General features: G+C 47.4%; 4 protein-coding genes and 1 pseudogene across 5 annotated transcripts; 1 reads left to right on the forward strand and 4 right to left on the reverse strand.

Moving 5' to 3' along the window:
* Nucleotides 1-21986, forward strand: part of LOC122372382 — a 52704-nt pseudogene that overhangs the window by 3749 nt on the left and 26969 nt on the right.
* Nucleotides 2907-7061, reverse strand: LOC122372384 (cuticle protein 21-like). The gene is made up of 3 exons (XM_043349514.1): nt 7024-7061; nt 3972-4128; nt 2907-3768 (listed from the first exon to the last, which is right to left on the reverse strand). The coding sequence occupies exons 2-3, from the start codon at nt 4116-4118 to the stop codon at nt 3055-3057; spliced, it is 861 nt and encodes a 286-aa protein (XP_043205449.1). The 5' UTR covers nt 4119-4128; nt 7024-7061; the 3' UTR covers nt 2907-3054.
* Nucleotides 9868-11214, reverse strand: LOC122372383 (cuticle protein 18.6-like). Its single transcript, XM_043349513.1, has 2 exons — nt 11036-11214; nt 9868-10846 (listed from the first exon to the last, which is right to left on the reverse strand). Exons 1-2 carry the CDS (start codon nt 11180-11182, stop codon nt 10025-10027), a joined length of 969 nt encoding a protein of 322 aa, XP_043205448.1. The 5' UTR covers nt 11183-11214; the 3' UTR covers nt 9868-10024.
* On the reverse strand, nt 14189-15997 carry LOC122372386 (larval cuticle protein A3A-like). Its single transcript, XM_043349518.1, has 2 exons — nt 15952-15997; nt 14189-15044 (listed from the first exon to the last, which is right to left on the reverse strand). Exons 1-2 carry the CDS (start codon nt 15964-15966, stop codon nt 14331-14333), a joined length of 729 nt encoding a protein of 242 aa, XP_043205453.1. The 5' UTR covers nt 15967-15997; the 3' UTR covers nt 14189-14330.
* On the reverse strand, nt 19166-20786 carry LOC122372385 (larval cuticle protein A3A-like). Of its 2 annotated transcripts, XM_043349517.1 has the most exons (3): nt 20453-20786; nt 19620-20063; nt 19166-19583 (listed from the first exon to the last, which is right to left on the reverse strand). In XM_043349517.1, exons 1-3 carry the CDS (start codon nt 20465-20467, stop codon nt 19314-19316), a joined length of 729 nt encoding a protein of 242 aa, XP_043205452.1. In that variant the 5' UTR covers nt 20468-20786; the 3' UTR covers nt 19166-19313. The 2 variants fall into 2 exon arrangements, with proteins under 2 accessions (XP_043205452.1, XP_043205451.1); XM_043349516.1 differs by having other exon boundaries at nt 19166-20063.

The following is a 21986-nucleotide window of genomic DNA, read 5'->3' on the forward strand; positions in this document are numbered from 1 at the left end:
TTTTTGTCTTGTAGGTTGATTTGAAGAAGAGAAAACCGTTAAGACAAACACATTTCGCGCAGCGCTTCGCGAGAGCCCTCAAGGCCTCCATAACCAAGTGGGTTTTGGACCCATCCTGCACGTCCAAGACGGCTGATTTCGTCTCCCTGCTGTTACCGAGGTTGCCGCTGCTAATTTTCTTATGTTGGGGAAGAGGTGGCAACCACTAACCAGAGTGTGCAAGGTTCGGAGAGAAAAAAGTGGATGCGACAACAACTCGAAGCTCATCGCTTCACTGTTCGTCATCCCGCCCATGTACGCAGGTGCGTGGTCGCGGATCAGGTGCACACTTTACGTCAGCTTCCCTATAGCCTCTCCTCGATGTTTATCGAATGGACGCACATCATCAATTGTGTGCCCCTGTTTTGGAAAGTTGACGAGCGGAGGGGGGTCGCATCGACCCCTCCCCCCTGCCAGGCCGTGTTATGAAAAATGCCCAGGGCGAGGGTTAACGCTTGGTGCCTTTTCTGCACTAACTACTATGAAACGAATCACTGCTCTCTTCTGGGCGTCGCCCATCCTATCCGAAATGGCGAACTATGCTACGAATAGAAGCCCGAATCAATCACAGAAGAGACTTAATTAATGGCCACTTACTTAATTTGCGTAAGTGGACATCCCAATAACACATCATTTAACACACCGCCTTGCAGGCCAAAATTCCAACTCCTTCATTGTTCGGCCCGACACTTTTTGAACGCCCCTCGTAGTTACGAGCTTCAGTTTTCGGGGTCTGATGCGGTAATGACCTGGCGTTGAACCCTGGGGAATCAGGCTGTATCACCCACTCAAATCAATATACCTATGGCCTATTCTGGAGCACCGCGGCACCTTCCTAAGTCGGTGTAGGGCCTCCAGCGGCTGGTGTGGAGACGGATCGGGGTCTATTAGGGGCGGTCGCGTGGTATGCGGGACTCAGAGGCAGTTATGGACCTCTATAACCAATTGCGTTTTCGAGCCTCTTAAAATCCATTAAGGACCGGAGTCCTAGACACGTGAAACCTCATTGTCAGCTACATGCACCTACTGTGGCTAGAACCTTATTTATGTACTTGCATATGTGCTTATTTAATATTTGCTTATCTGTTTATTTTGATTTTTTATCAACTGATAAGTGACAAAAGATTGGTAGGGCTCAGCGAACATTGGTAGGGCCCAAATAAACATTGGTAAGGCTCGGGCCCTACCAGGCCTATACAAAACGACGCCCCTGACTATTGTGAAATTTGGTAGGTAGGTAGGTAGGTAGGTACCACATAACTTGAAATTACTTGACGTAATGACATGATGTGGAAAGTGAAAATGATACCTAGGTATTGATGGAAATTTATGGACTTAGGTACGCTACAAGAAGATTGAATTGATCAACCAATTCAAATTCAATCTACTTGTGGAGTAAGTCTATAGATTTTCATCAATAGTTACCACTTACCATTGAAGTTACTTGCTATCATGTTGATTTTATACATAAGAACCTCATTCATTTTATTTGTATGACATGTTTGAATGCAATTTTCTCAATAAGTGAAGAAAAATGTTGGTAGTGCTCAACAACACATTGGTAGTGCTCAGCTGAACATTGGTAGTGCTCGGGCACTCCCAGGCCTATACAAAACGACGCCCCTGTAGATGCAGTAAGTCTCGTTTTATTGTAATAGATGGAGTGTCGGCCGTTGCAGAGTTACGGCTCTGCAATGGTCTTGTCAAACCGAAAGGGCCTAACCCAACAAAAACAAACGACATACAGAATGAGCCTTTGCAGTTCGCGGCGTCTCGTTTTTTATGCATAGCTGCCAGCTAGAATCTTCAAACTCCCATTCTCAGCCTGCTGGTCGCTAAATGGTGTTCTTACTCATCGGCATATCAACAGAAGATGAAGGCGACGAAAGGCTCTGAATTATTGTTGGTCAAATGGACGGAATTCATGAAAAGGTTAGGCGCGCTAATTTTTTTAAGCCTCTATGAATAGTAACTTGTGTCATAGGCTTGTTTTTAGTATGTGTCTGAACTGATAAAGCGTAAACTTTTTGCTTGCAGAATACGGGCAGGGTAAAAATACTCATCGGTTGAGAAAACAAGAGCAACCAAACCGATTGATTCTACAATGGATCCGCTGTTTCAAGCAATCAGTCTGTACCGCCGTAGAAATTTCGAAGCTTGTGCGGACAAGTGCTCCGAAATCCTGATCGGCCACCCATACGACCAGGTAAGTTGCGCATTTGTACTAAGGGCAGTGTCGAGCACGAGCGCTAGTCATGCAACGGCTGCATTTCGTGATGACACCATAGAGATCTTAACCATAGAGATCTTATATACATAAGATCTCTATGGATGAAACGGGCTTTTGCAAAACGTTTTGCCATCAAACCAGTTATGCGTGATCATTTATTGTTTGTGACGTTTCAAAAATGCATGCCAAAAACGTTTTTGATTTTTGTAAGTTCTATTTACTCTATATTTTTTTTTTTTGTGAAAATTATTCGCTAAACCATTTCCGCGAGCTGATCGCAACGTATGAGAATATTAGCTCGGCTACATGTAAACTAGCCTGCAATGCAGAAAATATGATCAACAGTAACTAAAGTAAACTTTAATTTTCAGGTTTCCCTTTTATCACTCGCTCTGATGGCGTTTTCCAAAACTTAGATACCTCTTTTCAGTGAAAGAAAAAGTGATTAAAAGGTGTAATTAGAAGTTAAAAAATACGTGCCTTCAAATCTGGATCGGAATAGCTAAGGCTGACGACCGCAGAGAAAGGCAAAAACAGGCGTTTCATGCATGTGTTGAGCTCATCCAAATACCCCTTGTTTCTTGCCTACAAATCGGGTCGGGTAGCTGAAAATGATGGCTATCAACCAAAGCGTCGGGTACCTTCACTATTGACATGTATTTAACACGACACTAAATTCAGTAGGAAGATAATCAAATTACGGAAAATACAGCTCTGTACATTTCACAGTGGTAACACAGTTCTTTGGATAGTTGTACAGTTTTTACAGAAAGTACAGGAGTTAGTTAATAGCCGTGGCTGATGGAGTGCACGGCAGGGGCGGCGTGCACGGTGTGCACAGAGTGCACGGCCGGCGCGGCGTGCACAGAGTGGACAGCGTGGACGGCCGGCACCGCCTTGGCCACGACGGGAGCCGTGTGCACCGTCTCCTTGACGACGGGCACATCGTAACCCTCCGACTTGGTGACCGACTGGTGGGAGACGGCCACCGGAGCGGCGTGCACGGCCACGGCCGGAACGGCGGCGGCGTAGCCGTGGGCAGCCACGGCGGGAACGGCGGCGGCGTAGCCGTGGGCAGCCACGGGGGCGGTGTAGCCGAGAGGGCGCTTCTCGACGGTGGCCTGGAATCCGTTGTAGTCGTCGGCGGTGTAGGTGACGACGCGCTCGGTGCCGTCGGGGTCGACGAGACGGTACTGTCCGCGCACGACGTCACCGTCGCGGCTCTCCACCTGCGACTTGTGGTCGCCCGTGTAGCCGTCCGAGACGCCGTAGCTGAAGTCGTACTTGGGGTGCGGGTTCACGTAGTCGACCACCTCGATAGACTTGGCGACCGGAGCGTGGCCGACCACCACGTCGACGGGCGCCGGTGCGACGGCGGCGTAGCCGAGGCCGTAGGCGGCAGGAGAGGCGGCGTAGCCATGGGCGTAACCGTGGCCGTAGGCCAGGGGTGTGCTGGGAGCTCCGCTAGCAGCGGCCACCAGCGCACACGCGGTCAGCACCTGAAACATAAACAGACAAGACGCTGAAATCGACCCCCGAAGGTTTACTCTGATGTGCCGGTTATGGGCTGTTGTGCACCAGTGCTTTTCCAAGGTATTATTCTTCGGGCTTAAGTATTCATAAACAGCGTTTCCTTCAACGGATTTTCCGTAACACCCTTTGAATGCATATCTCCTGTAAAACGTTCGTGAAGCTGTCTTACCTTGACGTAGGCCATGTTGACTGTGAGCTGTACAGAGCTGTACTGCCTTCTGTCCGTCCGGTGGCTCGTTATATACGGTATCCGTTCAGCTCGACCTTGGCTCCAGTGCCGGGCCGGGGCGCGGTGACGTGGGAATGACTTGAACATTATCTAGAATCTATTTGTATCTTAGGTAGTTTCGTTGCATGGAATCACATAAAAATTAATGTTTACTTTTCAGCTTGCTAATTAATGAATGCCTATACGTTAAAAGTGTTCAACATTCCTCCGGATTTGTTTTTGGGCTACTAGGCGCAGTTCAAATGCGAACAATGCTCATATTAATGCGACCATCCCACATGAACATTGGTTTTGAGTTGAGATAGCACAATTCGGGTCCCTGGCTCGCACTTACCGGTTTGGGCACCCGGGCGCGGTGACGTGGGAATGCATTGAACATTATCTGGTGGCTATCCGTATATTTGTAAGTTAATTGCAAGGCGCCATATATCTGGTTGCAGCAAAGTGAAAATTGATAAATAGTTTACTCAACTGGTTTATGAGTGTTTACCTACATGGTACTCGAACCCTATTCGCTAACATTTCCCTTTTTAGCGAAAATGAACCGACCGAAGGACCTCCTAGCCAGTCTGGTATACCGCTAGACATTTTACCATCAGCGTTCTGCGTTTAATCTTTTAAGCTGTGTGGATGAAGTCACGTTATCGGAACAGAGAAGCACTTAAATAGTGTACATAGATGATTGTTCACTTTTCATCTTCTTTCATTTTGTTTGGGTTTTTCTGAGTGTTCAGTCTCTACTCTTTTCTACATTTTTTTTTAACTATGATTTTAAAATTGTAATGAGAAAAGTTTAAAATCACGTTTTCAGAGTGATTTAAAGAAAATTCTCCATTCATATGTCAAATGCAGTTCGTATTTAAACAGGAAAATCTGAGTATGAACGGTCCACGCTTTTTTCCCTCACCAGTCACCAGTCAGTGACTGTAAGAACGATTGGCTAGCAGTCCCAAATGCTGCATTGCTCCATCGCCTATACGTCAAATATGGCTGTTCTTGATAAGGTAGGAACGTTTTTCGGCTACTAGTCGTTTATTGTTTTCGTTTCGAATTTTCGACCTTCGCATCGAGGTCGTTGTCAAGAAACATATAAACATATAAACATATTGGTTATATGTTTCTTGACAACGACCTCGAGCGAAGGTCGAAAATTCGAAACAAAAACAATAAACGACTAGTAGCCGAAAAACTTTCCTACCTTGTAATGTCTAGCTCTTGATAAGGCTTTGTAATTAATGATAGTGGTACGAACTACGAGCCATTTGCGAAATCAAAGAGATTAAAATTGTTCTGCTTGCAACAATTTTGGAACATATGGCCCGAAGCTTGGCCAGCTTGGCCAAGCTTTTTTGCCGGTTAACAATCATCTATCGGGTGAAACATTTTCATTTATCAATGTTTGGGTGTCCATCGAGACAGCCCATATTCAGCCCGCATATACTCGAGATTCGGAACACATCGGATTGACTTCACACTCGTTCACAACAGAGTCCTTGGGTTAGAGAATATGTGGCCTAAAGCATTCTTGGTATTTCAGCACTTTGACCCCGAGCGTTCGCATATAGCTCTAAAAATAGCATACAACGAATCGTCATGACCAGAAGCTACTTTTCAACTATCATATTCCTACATCTCAAGATCGCGCAATGATCTAAGGTCATTAAAGGGACCCTCCCACCTTAACATTAGATTTGAGTTGAGATGGCCAAAATGGGGTCCCTGGCTCACAATTACCGGTTTCGGCACTCACAACATCGAGAAATGCCTTAAATCGGAAATATTGAATTTCAAAATTGCAGCATTTTGATTCAGAGGGGCTAATGCATAGGAATACCCCTCTGAATGTGTGACGTCAGCGCAGATATCTAACGATTTTTAAATGTTTGACTAAAACGTTTTTTAGCACGCGGTGGTATATGCTGCTTTGCGCGCAACAAATGCCGCACTTTCAGCTGCCAAACTATTGCTTCCAAATAAAGTCCCTAGGAACAGCGGAGATCCCAAAAAGTAAGCAAAAGTAAAAGTCTAATATCTTGAAAACCGGTGAATATTTTTCGTTGAAATTTGGTAGATGTTCGTTTTCGCTCTTTCTGAATCGAACGACATCACTTTCATGCCAATTCATAAACTTTTTTGAAGGTGGGAGGGTCCCTTTAATATCACATCTGCCCTTTTGCCCGTATGGGGGGGGGGGTCGAACGGACCCCTCCCCATGGTTTTTCGCGAATAACTCGCGTAATAAGCGGCCGATCGCGACGAAACTTTCAGTACCCTCGCGTTCATCAATTTCACACCTACCCTGAAAATTTCATGACCCTGACCCAAATGACCTTTGACCTGTGACCTACTTTTCGAGACCATGTTTGGCTGGGATCGCGATTCGGCGTATGTCGGCTCGCATTAGCCGCGCGTTTGCAGTCTTTTCGTGGTTTCAAGCGTTCAAACATGTGATATGATGTTGCCCCCATGCATTAGGGTGGGTGTCAAGGTCACCTTACAGGGCCTCGTCTAAGGAATTTTCACTGGGGGGGCAGAGACTGAAGGACCCAAACCTAGGGTACCCCCAAATCCTGTTTTCTCACCTGATTTAGGCCACTTGTTTTTCGTCACAGCCCTGAGACCATTATTTTTTTTAACAAAAAAACAAAACAAAAAAAGAGCCATGCTCGTATGGGGGGGGGGGGGTCGAACGGACCCCCCGGTTTTTCACGAATAACTCACGTAAAAGCGGCTGACCGCGACGAAACTTTCAGTACCCTCGCGTTAGTCAATTTTACACCCTCTGAAAATGTCATGACCCTGACCGTAATGACCTTTGCCCTGTGACTTCTTTTCGAGACCATATTTGGCCGGAATCGCGATTCGGCGTATGTCGGCTCGCATTAGCCGCGCGTTTGCAGTCTTTTCGTGGTTTCAAGCGTTCAAACATGGAATATGATATTGCTCCCATGCATTAGGGTAGGCGTTGTTACCGATGTCCTTGCTCACTCACACTGCTCGTAAGTCCGCACAGTCTGTATTTCACCACCGCCGCACACCGAATGCCGCCGCCGCGCCGAGCACAGCCGGCCAGCCGGCCGGCTCCGCCAATGCCCCGCGGCCGCGGTCGGGTCGCACGGGCGAGCCCAGCGCGGACAAACTAGAGGGCCTCAACGCACCGCAGGGGCGGCTCCGGTCCGGGCTTATTAGCGAAGCCGCGCGACGCGGTGTTTAATAGCGCTCTACAACAGCGTCAAGGTCACCGCGAGGTCAGGTCAGGTCATTGGCTTTTGATGACTTCGGTTCACTTTTTCGAGTTTTACATGATTCTAGGCCAGTTTTTGGAGCTGAATTCGAATTTAGCAACCATTTGAACATTTACGAAGTAGTTTTGGTGCCTTCGTGACATATTACGAAGCTGTCAGAGCCAGAGGCGGTTGCCACCTACTACGAATAACCGGCAAAACCCTTACTGGTTGACCTGACCTGACCTGGCCCGACCTGGCCTAAATGCATGAAGATTGAAGACATTATCTGTGATAATTAACTAACATGATATTCGTGATCAGCACCCCGAAAAAACATAACAGCCACCCTTTACCACGTTGTAACAGGTCCCGCGATTTTCCCGACTTTAGGGTCATAGACCTGACCTGGAAGGTCAACCGAAGACTAAGGCCTTAAAATGAGGCATCATCGGCTTCCTCTCGTGACGGGCAACCGGTGGTTTTCTCCGCGAAGCTCTAGCTCGATCAGGGGCGAAACGGCAAGGGGCAAGGTCCAACGCCCCCCCCCCCCCCCTATACGTTCGCGGCTGGAAAACACCAATACGGGCGAGAGTTAAGATTAATGTGTTACCCCCTCACATTGCCCCACCAGAGAGTGTTAAACATATTTATCCGTGTTGGGCCGTTGGCGTTTGATTGAGTGGGAGGGGGGGGGGGGGGGGCGGGGCACAAACACGAGTTGGGTCACTGGCAGCTGCCAATTGACAATTTGCTACATGAATCACAGTAGCAAAATCACAGAATCACAGTGGGTACTCAGCTCTATAAATCACAAAACTCTGGCTTTTCCCGTAGTCATGGAGTATGAACAGTTTTTGAACAAATAATTTAACGTTTCTCGTTAAATCCGTATAAGACTCCTAACAAAAACGCATTGCAGAGAAGGTAATTTTGTGAGAAGTTCACGTTTTGACTGGGGGGCAAATGTTGGCCACTGGGGGGGTAATCCGCTCGACTGGGGAGGCAATTGCCCCCCCCAGTTAACATGTTAGACGAGGCCCTGCCTGAAGGTCAGGTCAGGTCATTGACCTTTGATGACCTCGGTTCACTTTTTCGAGTTTTACATGTTTCTAGGCCAGTTTTTGGAGCTGAATTCGAATTTAGCAACCATATAAACATTTATGAAGTAGTTTTGGTGCCTTTGTAACATGTTACGAAGCTGTCAGAGGCGGTTGCCACCTACTACGAATACCCTTACTGGTTGACCTGACCTGACCTGACCCGACCTGGCCTAAATACATGAAAACATCATCTGTGATCAAAACTAACATGATATTCGTGATCAGCACCCCGAAAACCCCCATAGCAGCCACACTTTACGACGTTCTAACAGGTCCCGATTTTCCCGCCTTTGGGGTCATTGACCTGAACTGCAAGGTCAACCAATGACCTAGGACCTTAAAATTGGGTATCATCGGCTTCCTCTCGTCACGGGCAACACGCTCGTTTTTTCCGCGAAGCTCTAGCTCGATCAGGGGCGAAACGGCAAGGGGGGGGTCCAACGGACCCCCCCCCCCTATACGTTCGCGGCTGGAAAAACACCAATACGGGCGAGGGTTAACATTAGTTTTGAGTTGAGATAGCCAAAATGGGGTCCCAGGCCTGCACTTACCGGTTTGAGCACTCACAAGATCGAGAAATGCCTCAAATCGAAAATATCTAATTTCAAAGTTGCAGCACTTGGATTCAGAGGGGTTAAAGGGACCCTCCCACCTTCAAAAAAAGTTAATGAATTGGCATGAAAGTGATGTCGCTCGGTTCAGAAAGAGCAAAAACGAATATCTACCAAATTTCTTCGAAAAATATTCACCGGTTTTCAAGATATTAGACTTTTACTTTTGTTTACTTTTTGGGATCTCCGCTGTTCCTAGCGACCTTATTTGAAAGTGCGGCATTTGTTGCGCGCTAAGCAGCATATACCACCTCGTGCTACAAAACGTTTTAGTCAAACATTTAAAAATCGTTAGATATCTGCGCTGACGTCACACATTCAGAGGGGTATTCCTATGCATTAGCCCCTCTGAATCAAAATGCTGCAATTTTGAAATTCAATATTTCCGATTTAAGGCATTTCTCGATGTTGTAAGTGCCGAAACCGGTAATTGTGAGCCAGGGACCCCATTTTGGCTATCTCAACTCAAATCTAATGTTAAGGTGGGAGGGTCCCTTTAATGCATTAGAATGCCCCCTTTGAATATGTGACGTCATTGCAGATCTAACGATTTTAAATCTTTTACTAAAACGTTTGGTAGCACGCGGTGGTGTATGCTGCTTTGCGCGCAACAAGTGTCGCAATTTCAAATAAAGTTGCTAGGAACAGCGGAGATCCCAAAAAGTAAACAAAAGTAAAAGTCTAATATCTTGAAAACCGGTGAATATTTTTCGATGAAATTTGGTATATTCGTTTTCACTCTTTCTGAACCGAGCGACATCATTTCCATGCCAATTCATTAACTTTTTTAAGGTAGGAGGGTCCCTTTAACTGAACGCCATGCCTAGCAGCTAAAACATCTGTGGTGCTGTGGGGCTGTTCACCACATATCGGTGACTGGGGGGCACCACACATCAAGTAGATACAGTATTGGCATGTATTAAACACGACACAGCATTCAGAAGGGAAGATCATTGAAGTATTCACAGTATACAGCTCTGTACATTTCACAGTGGCAATCGGCAACACAGTTCTTTGGATAGTTGTACAGTTTTTACAGAAAGTACAGGAGTTAATTAATAGCCGTGGCTGATGGAGTGCACGGCAGGGGCGGCGTGCACGGTGTGCACAGAGTGCACGGCCGGCGCGGCGTGCACGGAGTGGACAGCGTGGACGGCCGGCACCGCCTTGGCCACGACGGGAGCCGTGTGTACCGTCTCCTTGACGACGGGCACATCGTAACCCTCCGACTTGGTGACCGACTGGTGGGAGACGGCCACCGGAGCGGCGTGCACGGCCACGGCCGGCACGGCGGCGGCGTAGCCGTGGGCAGCCACGGCCGGCACGGGGGCGGCGTAGCCATGGGCAGCCACGGCCGGAACAGCGGCGGCGTAGCCGTGGGCAGCCACGGCCGGAACGGCGGCGGCGTAGCCGTGGGCAGCCACGGCCGGCACAGCGGCGGCGTAGCCGTGGGTAGCCACGGGGGCGGTGTAGCCGAGAGGGCGCTTCTCGACGGTGGCCTGGAATCCGTTGTAGTCGTCGGCGGTGTAGGTGACGACGCGCTCGGTGCCGTCGGGGTCGACGAGACGGTACTGTCCGCGCACGACGTCACCGTCGCGGCTCTCCACCTGCGACTTGTGGTCGCCCGTGTAGCCGTCCGAGACGCCGTAGCTGAAGTCGTACTTGGGGTGCGGGTTCACGTAGTCGACCACCTCGACAGACTTGGCGACCGGAGCGTGGCCGACCACCACGTCGACGGGCGCCGGTGCGACGGCGGCGTAGCCGAGGCCGTAGGCGGCAGGAGAGGCGGCGTAGCCATGGGCGTAACCGTGGCCGTAGGCCAGGGGTGTGCTGGGAGCTCCGCTAGCAGCGGCCACCAGCGCACACGCGGTCAGCACCTGAAACATAAACAGACAAGGAGATGAAAACGAGGCATAGGGGTGTGCATTGTCTGCTGTCCACCAGGTGCTTTTCCAAGTCTTCGTTGGTTTGGCTAAAATATTCATAAGCATCGGGTTCTTCCACGGATTTTCCGTAAAACCCTTTGAATGCATATCTCCTGTAAAACGTTCGTTAGGCTGTCTTACCTTGACGTAGGCCATGTTGACTGTGGGCTGTACAGAGCTGTACTGCCTTCTGTCCGTCCGGTGGCTCGTTATATACGGTATCCGTTCAGCTCGACCTTGGCTCCAGTGCCGGGCCGGGGCGCGGTGACGTGGGAATGACTTGAACATTATCTAGAATCTATTTGTATCTTAGGTAGTTTCGTTGCATGGAATCACATAAAAATTAATGTTTACTTTTCAGTTTGCTAATTAATGAATGCCTATACGTTAAAAGTGTTCAACATTCCTCCGGATTTGTTTTTGGGCTACTAACGACGGGCAAAAACCGTCGCGAATAGCCCCCCCCCCGGCCCGGCGCGGGTTAAGATATTTTCGACTGTTTTGCGTCCTCCGTTAAGTTTAAACCCAAGTGACCGTGAGTTATGTACCCCGAAATAAACTGTTAGACAGCTGGTAATCCATCCTGAAAAGCCTGCTTACCAACTTTCTAACGCTAAGACCTTTTTGACGGCCACTTTGGCGCCTCACAGTTTTGGCCACATGGCTCACTCCTGAGAGCTGACAAGAAAGAGCATAAATTTGCAGCAATTGACTCCCGGCAACTCATCGGCGTCACTTGCTGACTGTGCGTCCAGTTAGCGACATACATTGGCTACAGACTGGATGGTCGCGAATAGCCCACGTGCGGACTAAATACCGAGACGTACCCGTATCGGAGACCTCTATGTTGCGGCGTAAGCCGTCTCCACAGGAAGTGACCCCTCTAGTAAAAAATATTTTGTCTAGACGAATTAGTTACTGTGAAGCATATTCAGAGTTGACATGGCAACCCCAAAAGCTCATTTACCAAATAAATTAATTAAGCATGGCTTTAAATAAGAGGGGCTCTAAAAGAAAATTTAGGTGAGAAGGAACTTATGGTACACCAACTGTATATATCATTCGACGCGGCTTGGCAAGGCGAATGCAATGGTACATAGACCTCTGTATACCGGTATACAGAGGTCTATGGATGTACCACTGCCGTAGCTCTGGGACCATTTTTAAGTTGTTTTCGAAAAACTAAAACCACATTTCGGGGTCGTTGACCTGACCTCTGACCTGAGGTCACCAAAACTATTTTTCTATTTTTCTCTAGGTCAAACGCTACACAACCGTGCTCGTAATTTGTCTTTATCTCTAAAACTCTATTTTTAGCAGCTATTTGAAGTTATGTCTATGACGCCGAAGTTTGCCGTGCAGGGGTCTAGAAAATCGACCCTGTGACGTCATCAAGGGGGCTAGTTCTAAATATTTTACTTCAGAAGATGTCAAATTGATGGGAGAAAAGGTACTGAGTTTTACAATAACTGGTTACCGGTAACCGAAGGTTTGTTGTCAATAGTTATAACACTATTCTTTAGAATTGTGTTTTTCTATTGAAAAACAAATATGAGTTCCCTGACAATTTGGCAAAAGCTGCCTGAGATCAGTATGATATGAGGACCAAATGAAATCAACGGATGGGATATGCACTTCTTCGGGAACTGTTCTTCCGTGCAGTGCCTCGTTGTCCCTGGTCGATTTATGTAAGCTAATTGTAAGTTGAACTTGTGACGCTGAGCTAGTTTGCTTTTACCCCGGGCTTTGTATCCCTTTTACAAATACAGCCAAAACTGATGGTGACCAATATTCTGAATCTTTCAACCAGCTGCTGTAGGTGAAAATCATCGTTCTATAATCTGTATGAATTTTCTCGCAGATAAAGTTCTCTCGAAGCTTTAACCCTCGCCCGTAAACGGTGTTTTGCCACCTTCGCCCATGCAGGGGGGTTGGTTGGTGCGACCCCCCTGGCGTTTGAAAACGGAGCGTCGTAGAGCTTAGCGGAAAAGACCAACGGATTGCTCTCAACGGGATCTCGCGATTGGTGGTATATTTTTTGGTCCTAGGTCAACATTTGACCTACTTATGACCGGTCAAAGGTCAAATTTTCGGAAAAATCTAACTTTTTCAGATTTCCGCGCCGATTGCGGCAAAATGGTAAGAGATATCGACTTGAAACCTTCACTATCGTGATCCTTGATCATTTCTCTATCGTTTGGTGTATATTTCGATGTCATAACTCTAAAAATGATGCGTTGGGAGCATCGGAAGTCTGCAAGGTCATTTGTGCATTGGGTCACGTCAGGCGTGTGACGTCACTGACCTGACTCTGACCCAAAATGAACTACAAGAAACAACCGACGATGCCTGAAATGGATAGCAAATTCGAATTCAGGGCATCAAAATACCCCGAAAAGGCATACAAGTGCAAGAAGTCATTACAGGTCAACCGAGGTCACTGACCTGACCTTGACCTTTAGTAACCTTCAAAATGTCAACGGACATTCTGCCAATGTCAAATCAGTCAGTTGTGATTCTAAAACAATCTATCAGTGTGTCAGGTCAGTCGGCATTTATACCAATGTGAAGCAATCTCCAATTTAGCGTAAATCTGGCCGGAGGTTGTTCCCTTTATGACGTCATAACTCCGTGACCTGACATGACCTTGACAAATTTTTTTACCAAAAGCTGCGCAAAGGATGCCCCAAAGGGTACTGCAAATTTGAGCAGGCTATCTGAAACGGTTCGGCGTGTAGCTAAGAAAAACCTCAGGGGGGGGGTTGCACCAACCCCCCCCCCCCTACATGGGCGAGGGTTAAGGCCTGGCTACACTATGCGTTTTCTGCGTGCATTTTTTGCGAGTTTGCGTGTTTGCGTAATATTGTTCCAGAATAAAGGTTATTATTAATTTAACTTCTTTCATATTTATATAAAAGTTAATAAAACGTTTATGTTAATTAAAAGTTTATATGAAAAACATATAACAAAAACGTAATATCGTTCCTTTCTAGAACGATATTCCGCAAATCACGCAAACTCGCAAAAAACGCATGGTGTAGAAAACGCATGGTGTAGCTAGGCCTTTAGACATGTGCTTTGCTTATTGCTTTATGCGTTTGCTTGTTTGTGTGTTTATTGTCGGATTAGCTTGTTTGATTGTTCGTTTGTTTCTTGCCCTATTTTTTGTTCGTTTGATTGTTTCTTTGGTTGGTTAGTTGGTTGGTTGGTTGGTTGGTTGGTTTTTTGGTTTTTCGATATTCATGAAGTAGTTAATTGTACGCAATGGCCAGTGCTCAGCTAAAACATCATACGTACAGTCTTGGCATGTATTAAACGACACAACATTCAGAAGGGAAGATCATCAAATTACGGAATATACAGCTCTGTACATTTCACAGTGGCAACACAGTTCTTTGGATAGTTGTACAGTTTTTACAGAAAGTGCAGGAGTTAGTTAATAGCCGTGGCTGATGGAGTGCACGGCAGGGGCGGCGTGCACGGTGTGCACAGAGTGCACGGCCGGCGCGGCGTGCACGGAGTGGACAGCGTGGACGGCCGGCACCGCCTTGGCCACGACGGGAGCCGTGTGCACCGTCTCCTTGACGACGGGCACATCGTAACCCTCCGACTTGGTGACCGACTGGTGGGAGACGGCCACCGGAGCGGCGTGCACGGCCACGGCCGGAACGGCGGCGGCGTAGCCGTGGGCAGCCACGGCCGGAACGGCGGCGGCGTAGCCGTGGGCAGCCACGGGGGCGGTGTAGCCGAGAGGGCGCTTCTCGACGGTGGCCTGGAATCCGTTGTAGTCGTCGGCGGTGTAGGTGACGACGCGCTCGGTGCCGTCGGGGTCGACGAGACGGTACTGTCCGCGCACGACGTCACCGTCGCGGCTCTCCACCTGCGACTTGTGGTCGCCCGTGTAGCCGTCCGAGACGCCGTAGCTGAAGTCGTACTTGGGGTGCGGGTTCACGTAGTCGACCACCTCGACAGACTTGGCGACCGGAGCGTGGCCGACCACCACGTCGACGGGCGCCGGTGCGACGGCGGCGTAGCCGAGGCCGTAGGCGGCAGGAGAGGCGGCGTAGCCATGGGCGTAACCGTGGCCGTAGGCCAGGGGTGCGCTGGGAGCTCCGCTAGCAGCGGCCACCAGCGCACACGCGGTCAGCACCTGAAACACGAGGGGCGCGAGTGTTTAGCGAACTCCGAAATGAATCAAAAATTGAATACTTTATCTTTCCTTTGTTGTCACTAGTTAATCACATTTGCCAAAGTAGAGTTAAATTTTTCAAAGTTATGCCTCAAAATCGTCTTTTACATATTTTCGAAACAACTGTAATAGTGAAAAGTTTGTTGACAAGTCTTCCGTAGTGTTGCCCTGAATCGCTAATTGCCCTTTATCGCGAATATTTTTTTCTGGCTTTTTGTTCTTTTTCGAATTTCACTGCATGCTTTATGCTAGGGCTGTTTCCCTTAGTTTTTGGCATTTTGATGACTGCTTGAAGTTCCGTTAGTGCTGCACAGATAGTTGTTGATGTTTTCATGATTTAATGTATGACTTAAGAGTCATGTTACCTTTTCCTCAAGTTATAATGAATATGAAATAATATTTTCGGAGTTTCTTGAGTGATATATATTGAAAAATTGATAGCAAATATTTCGATACTCGTAGTGGTACCTTTTTCAATGCGAGTGATGCACAGTGCGAGCTTTGTTAAGCACAACAAAATAGCACAATTCCCATGCAATCGGTGGAGCTGGGTCCTCCAGTGCAGATAAAATAACCTATACGATACACTATACGATGCAGATAAAATAACCTATACGATACACTGGAGGACCCAGCTCCACCGATTGCATGGGAATTGTGCTATTTTGTTGTGCTTAACAAAGCTCGCACTGTGCATCACTCGCATTGAAAAAGGTACCACTACGAGTATCGAAATATTTGCTATCAATTTTTCAATATATATCACTCAAGAAACTCCGAAAATATTATTTCATATTCGTTTTCATGATTGTAATGTTTAGTGACGAATGTGTCTTTGAATTTCTATCTAGCGCCTTGGAGTTCTTACCTTGACGTAGGCCATGTTGACTGTGAGCTGTACAGAGCTGTACTGCCTTCTGGCCGTCCGGTGGCTCGTTATATACGGTATCCGTTCAGCTCGACCTTGGCTCCAGTGCCGGACCCGGGGCGCGGTGACGTGGGAATGACTTGAACATTATCTAGAAACTATTTGTACCTTGGGTAATTGTGTTGCATAGAACAACGTAAAAATTAATGTTTACTTCGCAGTTTGCTAATTATGAGTGCCCATACGTTAAAAGTGCTCAATATTTTCCCGATTTGTATGTGGTCCTCTGGGCGCAGTTCAAATACGAATACTGCTCATATTAAACCGAGTGATTAAGAAATATTCTGCATTTGCTCTGTCTTCGCTCTAGCGGTAAAGAGGTGTTTGGTAGATAAAGGGGATATTCTGATTATAAATGCCCACGCTCTTGGAAACTCATTTCTTGCCGGACAACGACTGTATGATCGAATAGCTAACAGTGTTCCTTGCTGGGTCACTCCAATGGTTCTACCTCAAATTCGACTGCTCTTGCAGGGTCTATATGATACATATGACACGAACAACGTGCCGAAATTGTTCTAAAAAAAAACTGGAATATCTTGACCGAAACATTGTAAAGTAATCGTTGGATAAGCGGCCATCTTATGGGGGATGATGCACTGCACTCTCGCATGCTCAATGTTTGAATGTCTATAAGGACGCCCCATATTCTATCCCGATTCAGCCCATATTCGGGGCAGCTCGGCTCCAATTAAAACTGGCACGCGAGAGAGCTCTTGAGATAGAGAAAACGTGGCCGAAACCATTTGGTGACAGTTAAGTCGTTTGACCTAGGGAGGTCAACAAACTCCATGGATCTCAAATTTGTTCATCAGATGGTGGCCCAATCAGAAGACCTACTGTAGATCTCTGGATATTGCGCGAAACGATGTGACGTGGCCTGATGCTTGCTTGCTCTTTATCTGCAGACCTCTAAACCAACACGTCATGCGAGTAGGTACGTTAGGTCATTTAGATCGACTTTGCCTCTGCTTGGTCTTTTACCTACGCTTTCTGACAAAAGGTAGGTGCAGGTGTCACGTGTGTAGAAAACATTGGAATAAAAATACGGGTTAAGAGTTTTACAATAAACGGGATGATATTGCTGTCAGATGAAATCAGGGAGGACTGAGAACATGCGCTATTCTTTGGATGGCGTGCATTCCGTGACGAAAGTGTAAAAGTTGATCACGGTGACCTTGCGTTTTATCGCTTTAAAAAAGTTCAGTATGCAGGGGATCGGTTATGCATTTTTCTGAAACTGTCCGGCAATGATTCCTCGCCGTCACCGGTCGATTGAAGTAGTTGATGATGTATCGTGTCAGACATTGTGATATTTATTCACTTTCGATGATAACACAAAAGCAAATATTCTAAATAGCCAGACGTTTCGGCCTCAGGGTGCCTTCGTCAGTGACAATACCGAGATACTAATACATTAATAAATTAATCAATATAATCTTTTACACTTTCAAAATACACATGACCTGGACATTTTTCAACCATTCTGCACATGGGACTCGAGATTATAAAAAACTAAATATACATCTTTGACACGTTCAACTTTTAAAGCATGACCTTTCGATAAGATGATAATTGATATGCTACACTTCTTTTTCTCTTATACAAACGTACACAGCACAATTGTCGGGCATAACTGTTATCAGATGTCGTTCAGTCGTATTCTTCCTTTCGAGATTCATTCTTAAATGTTTCGTTTTTTTCTTCTTTCTTCTCCTTTTCGTTTTCCTTTCTATGTTTTCTTAGTTTTCTTTAACGCCATTTTGGCTCCGGATTTTGCCCATGTAAAGAAGCCCGGCTTCTCATTCACTGTGTTTTCGAAAGAGATGTGAGCTCTTTCGAAAGGCTTTGGAAGCAGCTCACATCTCTTTCGAAAACACAGTGAATGAGAAGCCGGGCTTCTTTACATGGGCAAAATCCGGAGCCAAAATGGCGTTAAAGAAAACTAAGAAAACATAGAAAGGAAAACGAAAAGGAGAAGAAAGAAGAAAAAAAACGAAACATTTAAGAATGAATCTCGAAAGGAAGAATACGACTGAACGACATCTGATAACAGTTACAATTATCATCTTATCGAAAGGTCATGCTTTAAAAGTTGAACGTGTCAAAGATGTATATTTAGTTTTTATAATCTGGAGTCCCATGCTTGGTCCCATGTGCAGAATGGTTGAAAAATGTCCAGGTCATGTGTATTTTGAAAGTGTAAAAGATTATATTGATTAATTTATTAATGTATTAGTATCTCGGTATTGTCACTGACGAAGGCACCCTGAGGCCGAAACGTCTGGCTATTTAGAATATTTGCTTTTGTGTTATCATCGAAAGTGAATAAATATCACATAGTTGATGATGCTTTGTCACTCTGAAATTTTTGGCTTTTACCCCGGGCTTTGATACTCCAAATACAGATATGACCTGATGGAATATGGATACCAATATTCTGCGAAGCAGGGCCACGAGGGAATCCCAAGAGACTTTAATTTTTTTAGGACATTCGTTGAATAGAAGCTGCTTCCAGCTTTTATCGGCGCTTGATATTTGATTTACAGTGAAAATACAAAGTGTTTTATCTTATTATATTTATTTGCAACCTTTTCTATGTTTTTCAATATAGGTACGGCAGATACCACATCTTTCTTCGTTGAGATGCATTTATAATGGCTGATCAATGACTGACATTGTCTACATATGTGCAGTAGGCGCGCTTTAAGACACGAGGGGTATATTTTGCATGATGCCCATTTTTTATCCAGGGGAAAGTGACCCTTGATGCTGACAATCTTTTGGCATCAGATAAAGTGGCTCTTACATGACCCAAATTGGCGGAGTAATTTGTATGTGATCATTTTTGAAGACCTTTCGAACATCGTTTACCACTTCGCGGGTCGGGGCTTAGCAAATAGAAGGCTGAAGGCAGACCATTCCCCTCCATTAGTGTTGTATACACCCATTCCAGAATCATGTCTGCAGCTTCCCTTGAAGTTTTGTATCAGTTTAAGCACGGCTGGGTTACTGACTGTTTTTTATGTGCTTTATTTCCTTATTTGCTTGCTGTTTTTGTGTATTTGTTTGTTTAGCTGGGCAGCTGGTTTTTGCATATTAAAGGGGAGTTGCTTACTGTACTTCCGCGATTGCTAGCAACCAAAACATCAAGTAGGTACAGTCTTGGCATGTATTAAACACGACACAACATTCAGAAGGAAAGATCATCAAATTACGGAGCATACAGCTCTGTACATTTCACAGTGGCAACACAGTTCTTTGGATAGTTGTACAGTTTTTACAGAAAGTATATGAGTTAGTTAATAGCCGTGGCTGATGGAGTGCACGGCAGGGGCGGCGTGCACGGTGTGCACAGAGTGCACGGCCGGCGCGGCGTGCACAGAGTGGACAGCGTGGACGGCCGGCACCGCCTTGGCCACGACGGGAGCCGTGTGCACCGTCTCCTTGACGACGGGCACATCGTAACCCTCCGACTTGGTGACCGACTGGTGGGAGACGGCCACCGGAGCGGCGTGCACGGCCACGGCCGGCACGGCAGCGGCGTAGCCGTGGGCAGCCACGGCCGGCACGGGGGCGGCGTAGCCGTGGGCAGCAACGGCCGGAACAGCGGCGGCGTAGCCGTGGGCAGCCACGGGGGCGGTGTAGCCGAGAGGGCGCTTCTCGACGGTGGCCTGGAATCCGTTGTAGTCGTCGGCGGTGTAGGTGACGACGCGCTCGGTGCCGTCGGGGTCGACGAGACGGTACTGTCCGCGCACGACGTCACCGTCGCGGCTCTCCACCTGCGACTTGTGGTCGCCCGTGTAGCCGTCCGAGACGCCGTAGCTGAAGTCGTACTTGGGGTGCGGGTTCACGTAGTCGACCACCTCGACAGACTTGGCGACCGGAGCGTGGCCGACCACCACGTCGACGGGCGCCGGTGCGACGGCGGCGTAGCCGAGGCCGTAGGCGGCAGGAGAGGCGACGTAGCCATGGGCGTAACCGTGGCCGTAGGCCAGGGGTGCGCTGGGAGCTCCGCTAGCAGCGGCCACCAGCGCACACGCGGTCAGCACCTGAAACACGAGGGGTGCGAACGTTTAGGCGAACTCCAAAATTATTCAAATATTAAGTAGTTTATCTTTCTTTTGTAATTTGTTGTGACTTGTTGATTACTCCTGTGACATAGAAGAGTGAGATTTATTAAACTTACGCCTCGAAATGGTCTGACCTGTGCATATTTACGAATCATCAGTCATGATGAATCGTTTGTCGACAAGTTTATTACGTTGTGTTATCAGTTGCTCTGAATCGCAATCTTTTTGCATATTTCTTCTGGCTTTTTTGTTCGTTTTGGAATGCTGCTGCATGATTTATGCAAGGTCTATTCTCTTCTAGTTTCTGCCATTTTGTTAATACTGGTGAATGTGTCTTTGAGTTGTGTCTAACGCCTCGGAGTTCTTACCTTGACGTAGGCCATGTTGACTGTGAGCTGTACAGAGCTGTACTGCCTTTCGGCGGCTCTGTGGCACGTTATATACTGTGTCCGTCGGTACCCTTGAGACGGTAACTACCTCCCCCTTCCCACCGCGCTCCAGCGCAACACGCCGCGCCGCTCTGAACTTGAACTTGTGGCCGCGGCGGGGGCGGGGGCGGGGCGGGGCTGACGCCGACCGACCTCCGGTAACAGCCCCGCCGACGGTGAGGCGGCGCAACCGGATACCACGGGTCCGGCCATTGGCAGCCGTCGGTATACTCGTCGGCACACTGCACAGGACACGGTGAAGGACCTGGCCGGCAGCCCTCCGCCGACCGGTCACGGGACACCAAGGCCGCCGCGCTGTGCTGAGCAGAGCGCATGAGGCGGCTACTTGCGTGAGCCTAATTGGCGTGGGCGCTGCTGTTTTCTGGAATGGAGAGAGGCTCGTTACACAAGCACGGCGGTGCTTTAGTTGTGCCTACGCCTTGTATTGCCGTTGTTACCGCTATCAGATGCTTCTCTCAAAACGATTAAATTGTGACTATGCATCGAGCGAGAGCCTGAAGCTTTGCGAGAAAGGCGCTAGTCCATGAAGGCTCCTTGCCAGCCTCGATCTGTCAAAATGGGCACAGACATCACCAGCTTGACAGTCTTTCAAACCTTAACTCCAAGGCACACAAACATAAAGTATTGTAAATGTAGGTGTCTGGTATTATGCACTGTGCCTGGCCCTACCCGCTTCACATCCTAGAGGTGTTGCCTGCACTTTTTGAGCTACGAGCATCTGGCTTATAAAAGTGTTTACAATACTAGGTATTTTACGTCTGCTTACATAATTTTTCTTGGAAATGATTTATTTTTAGCAGTATTTTTTAGCATTTCGATGACTGTCTTTTTTCTTCGTACCTTGCGTTGACGAATTACATACGTACCCCGGTAAAATTATGTGTATTTTGTCGGGTATTTTTATAGCGGCCGCTAGTTCATGGGCCAGGAAGACCCGAGGTTCGACTGCCAGTGCCATCTGTCTCGTCTCCCGGACTTCCGTCTCCTGTCAGTCATCGGCCAGATAGCACAGTATGGTGGGGCCTCTTTACTGGTCTAGTCTGGTCTACTTATTGGATAGTCGGACCCTAAAAAGAATAGCCGTTATCTCTTCAATAATGCGTTATCTCCACGCTTCACTGCGGGGCGTTCATTATGGTAAACGAGCTTCCCACTTTCCGCGTAATGATCAGTCGGTGCCTTGTTTAGCAGTGTGTTTAAGAACTCAGCTTTTCATGTTGCCCACTGAATTACCTGCTCGCTTGGTTAACGGTGTGCAACATAGCTTGCAGGCAGCGAAAGCGGGAGCGTGCCGCAGGCTTACGATTCCCGCCCTTGTCTGTAGTATACGAGTCTTATATCGCTGACTATAAGTTCAGCGTAGCCTCGCTCATCTAGCGTTTTTATGGGGGTCTGAGAAAAATTAGTTCTTTCTTTGAAGTGACGCTCGCTTATCTCATTTTGGGTTAAAATC

Source organism: Amphibalanus amphitrite, unplaced genomic scaffold, assembly GCF_019059575.1.
Source record: "Amphibalanus amphitrite isolate SeventyFive unplaced genomic scaffold, NRLGWU_Aamphi_draft 001354F_arrow, whole genome shotgun sequence".
NCBI classification, from domain to species: Eukaryota; Metazoa; Arthropoda; class Thecostraca; order Balanomorpha; family Balanidae; genus Amphibalanus; species Amphibalanus amphitrite.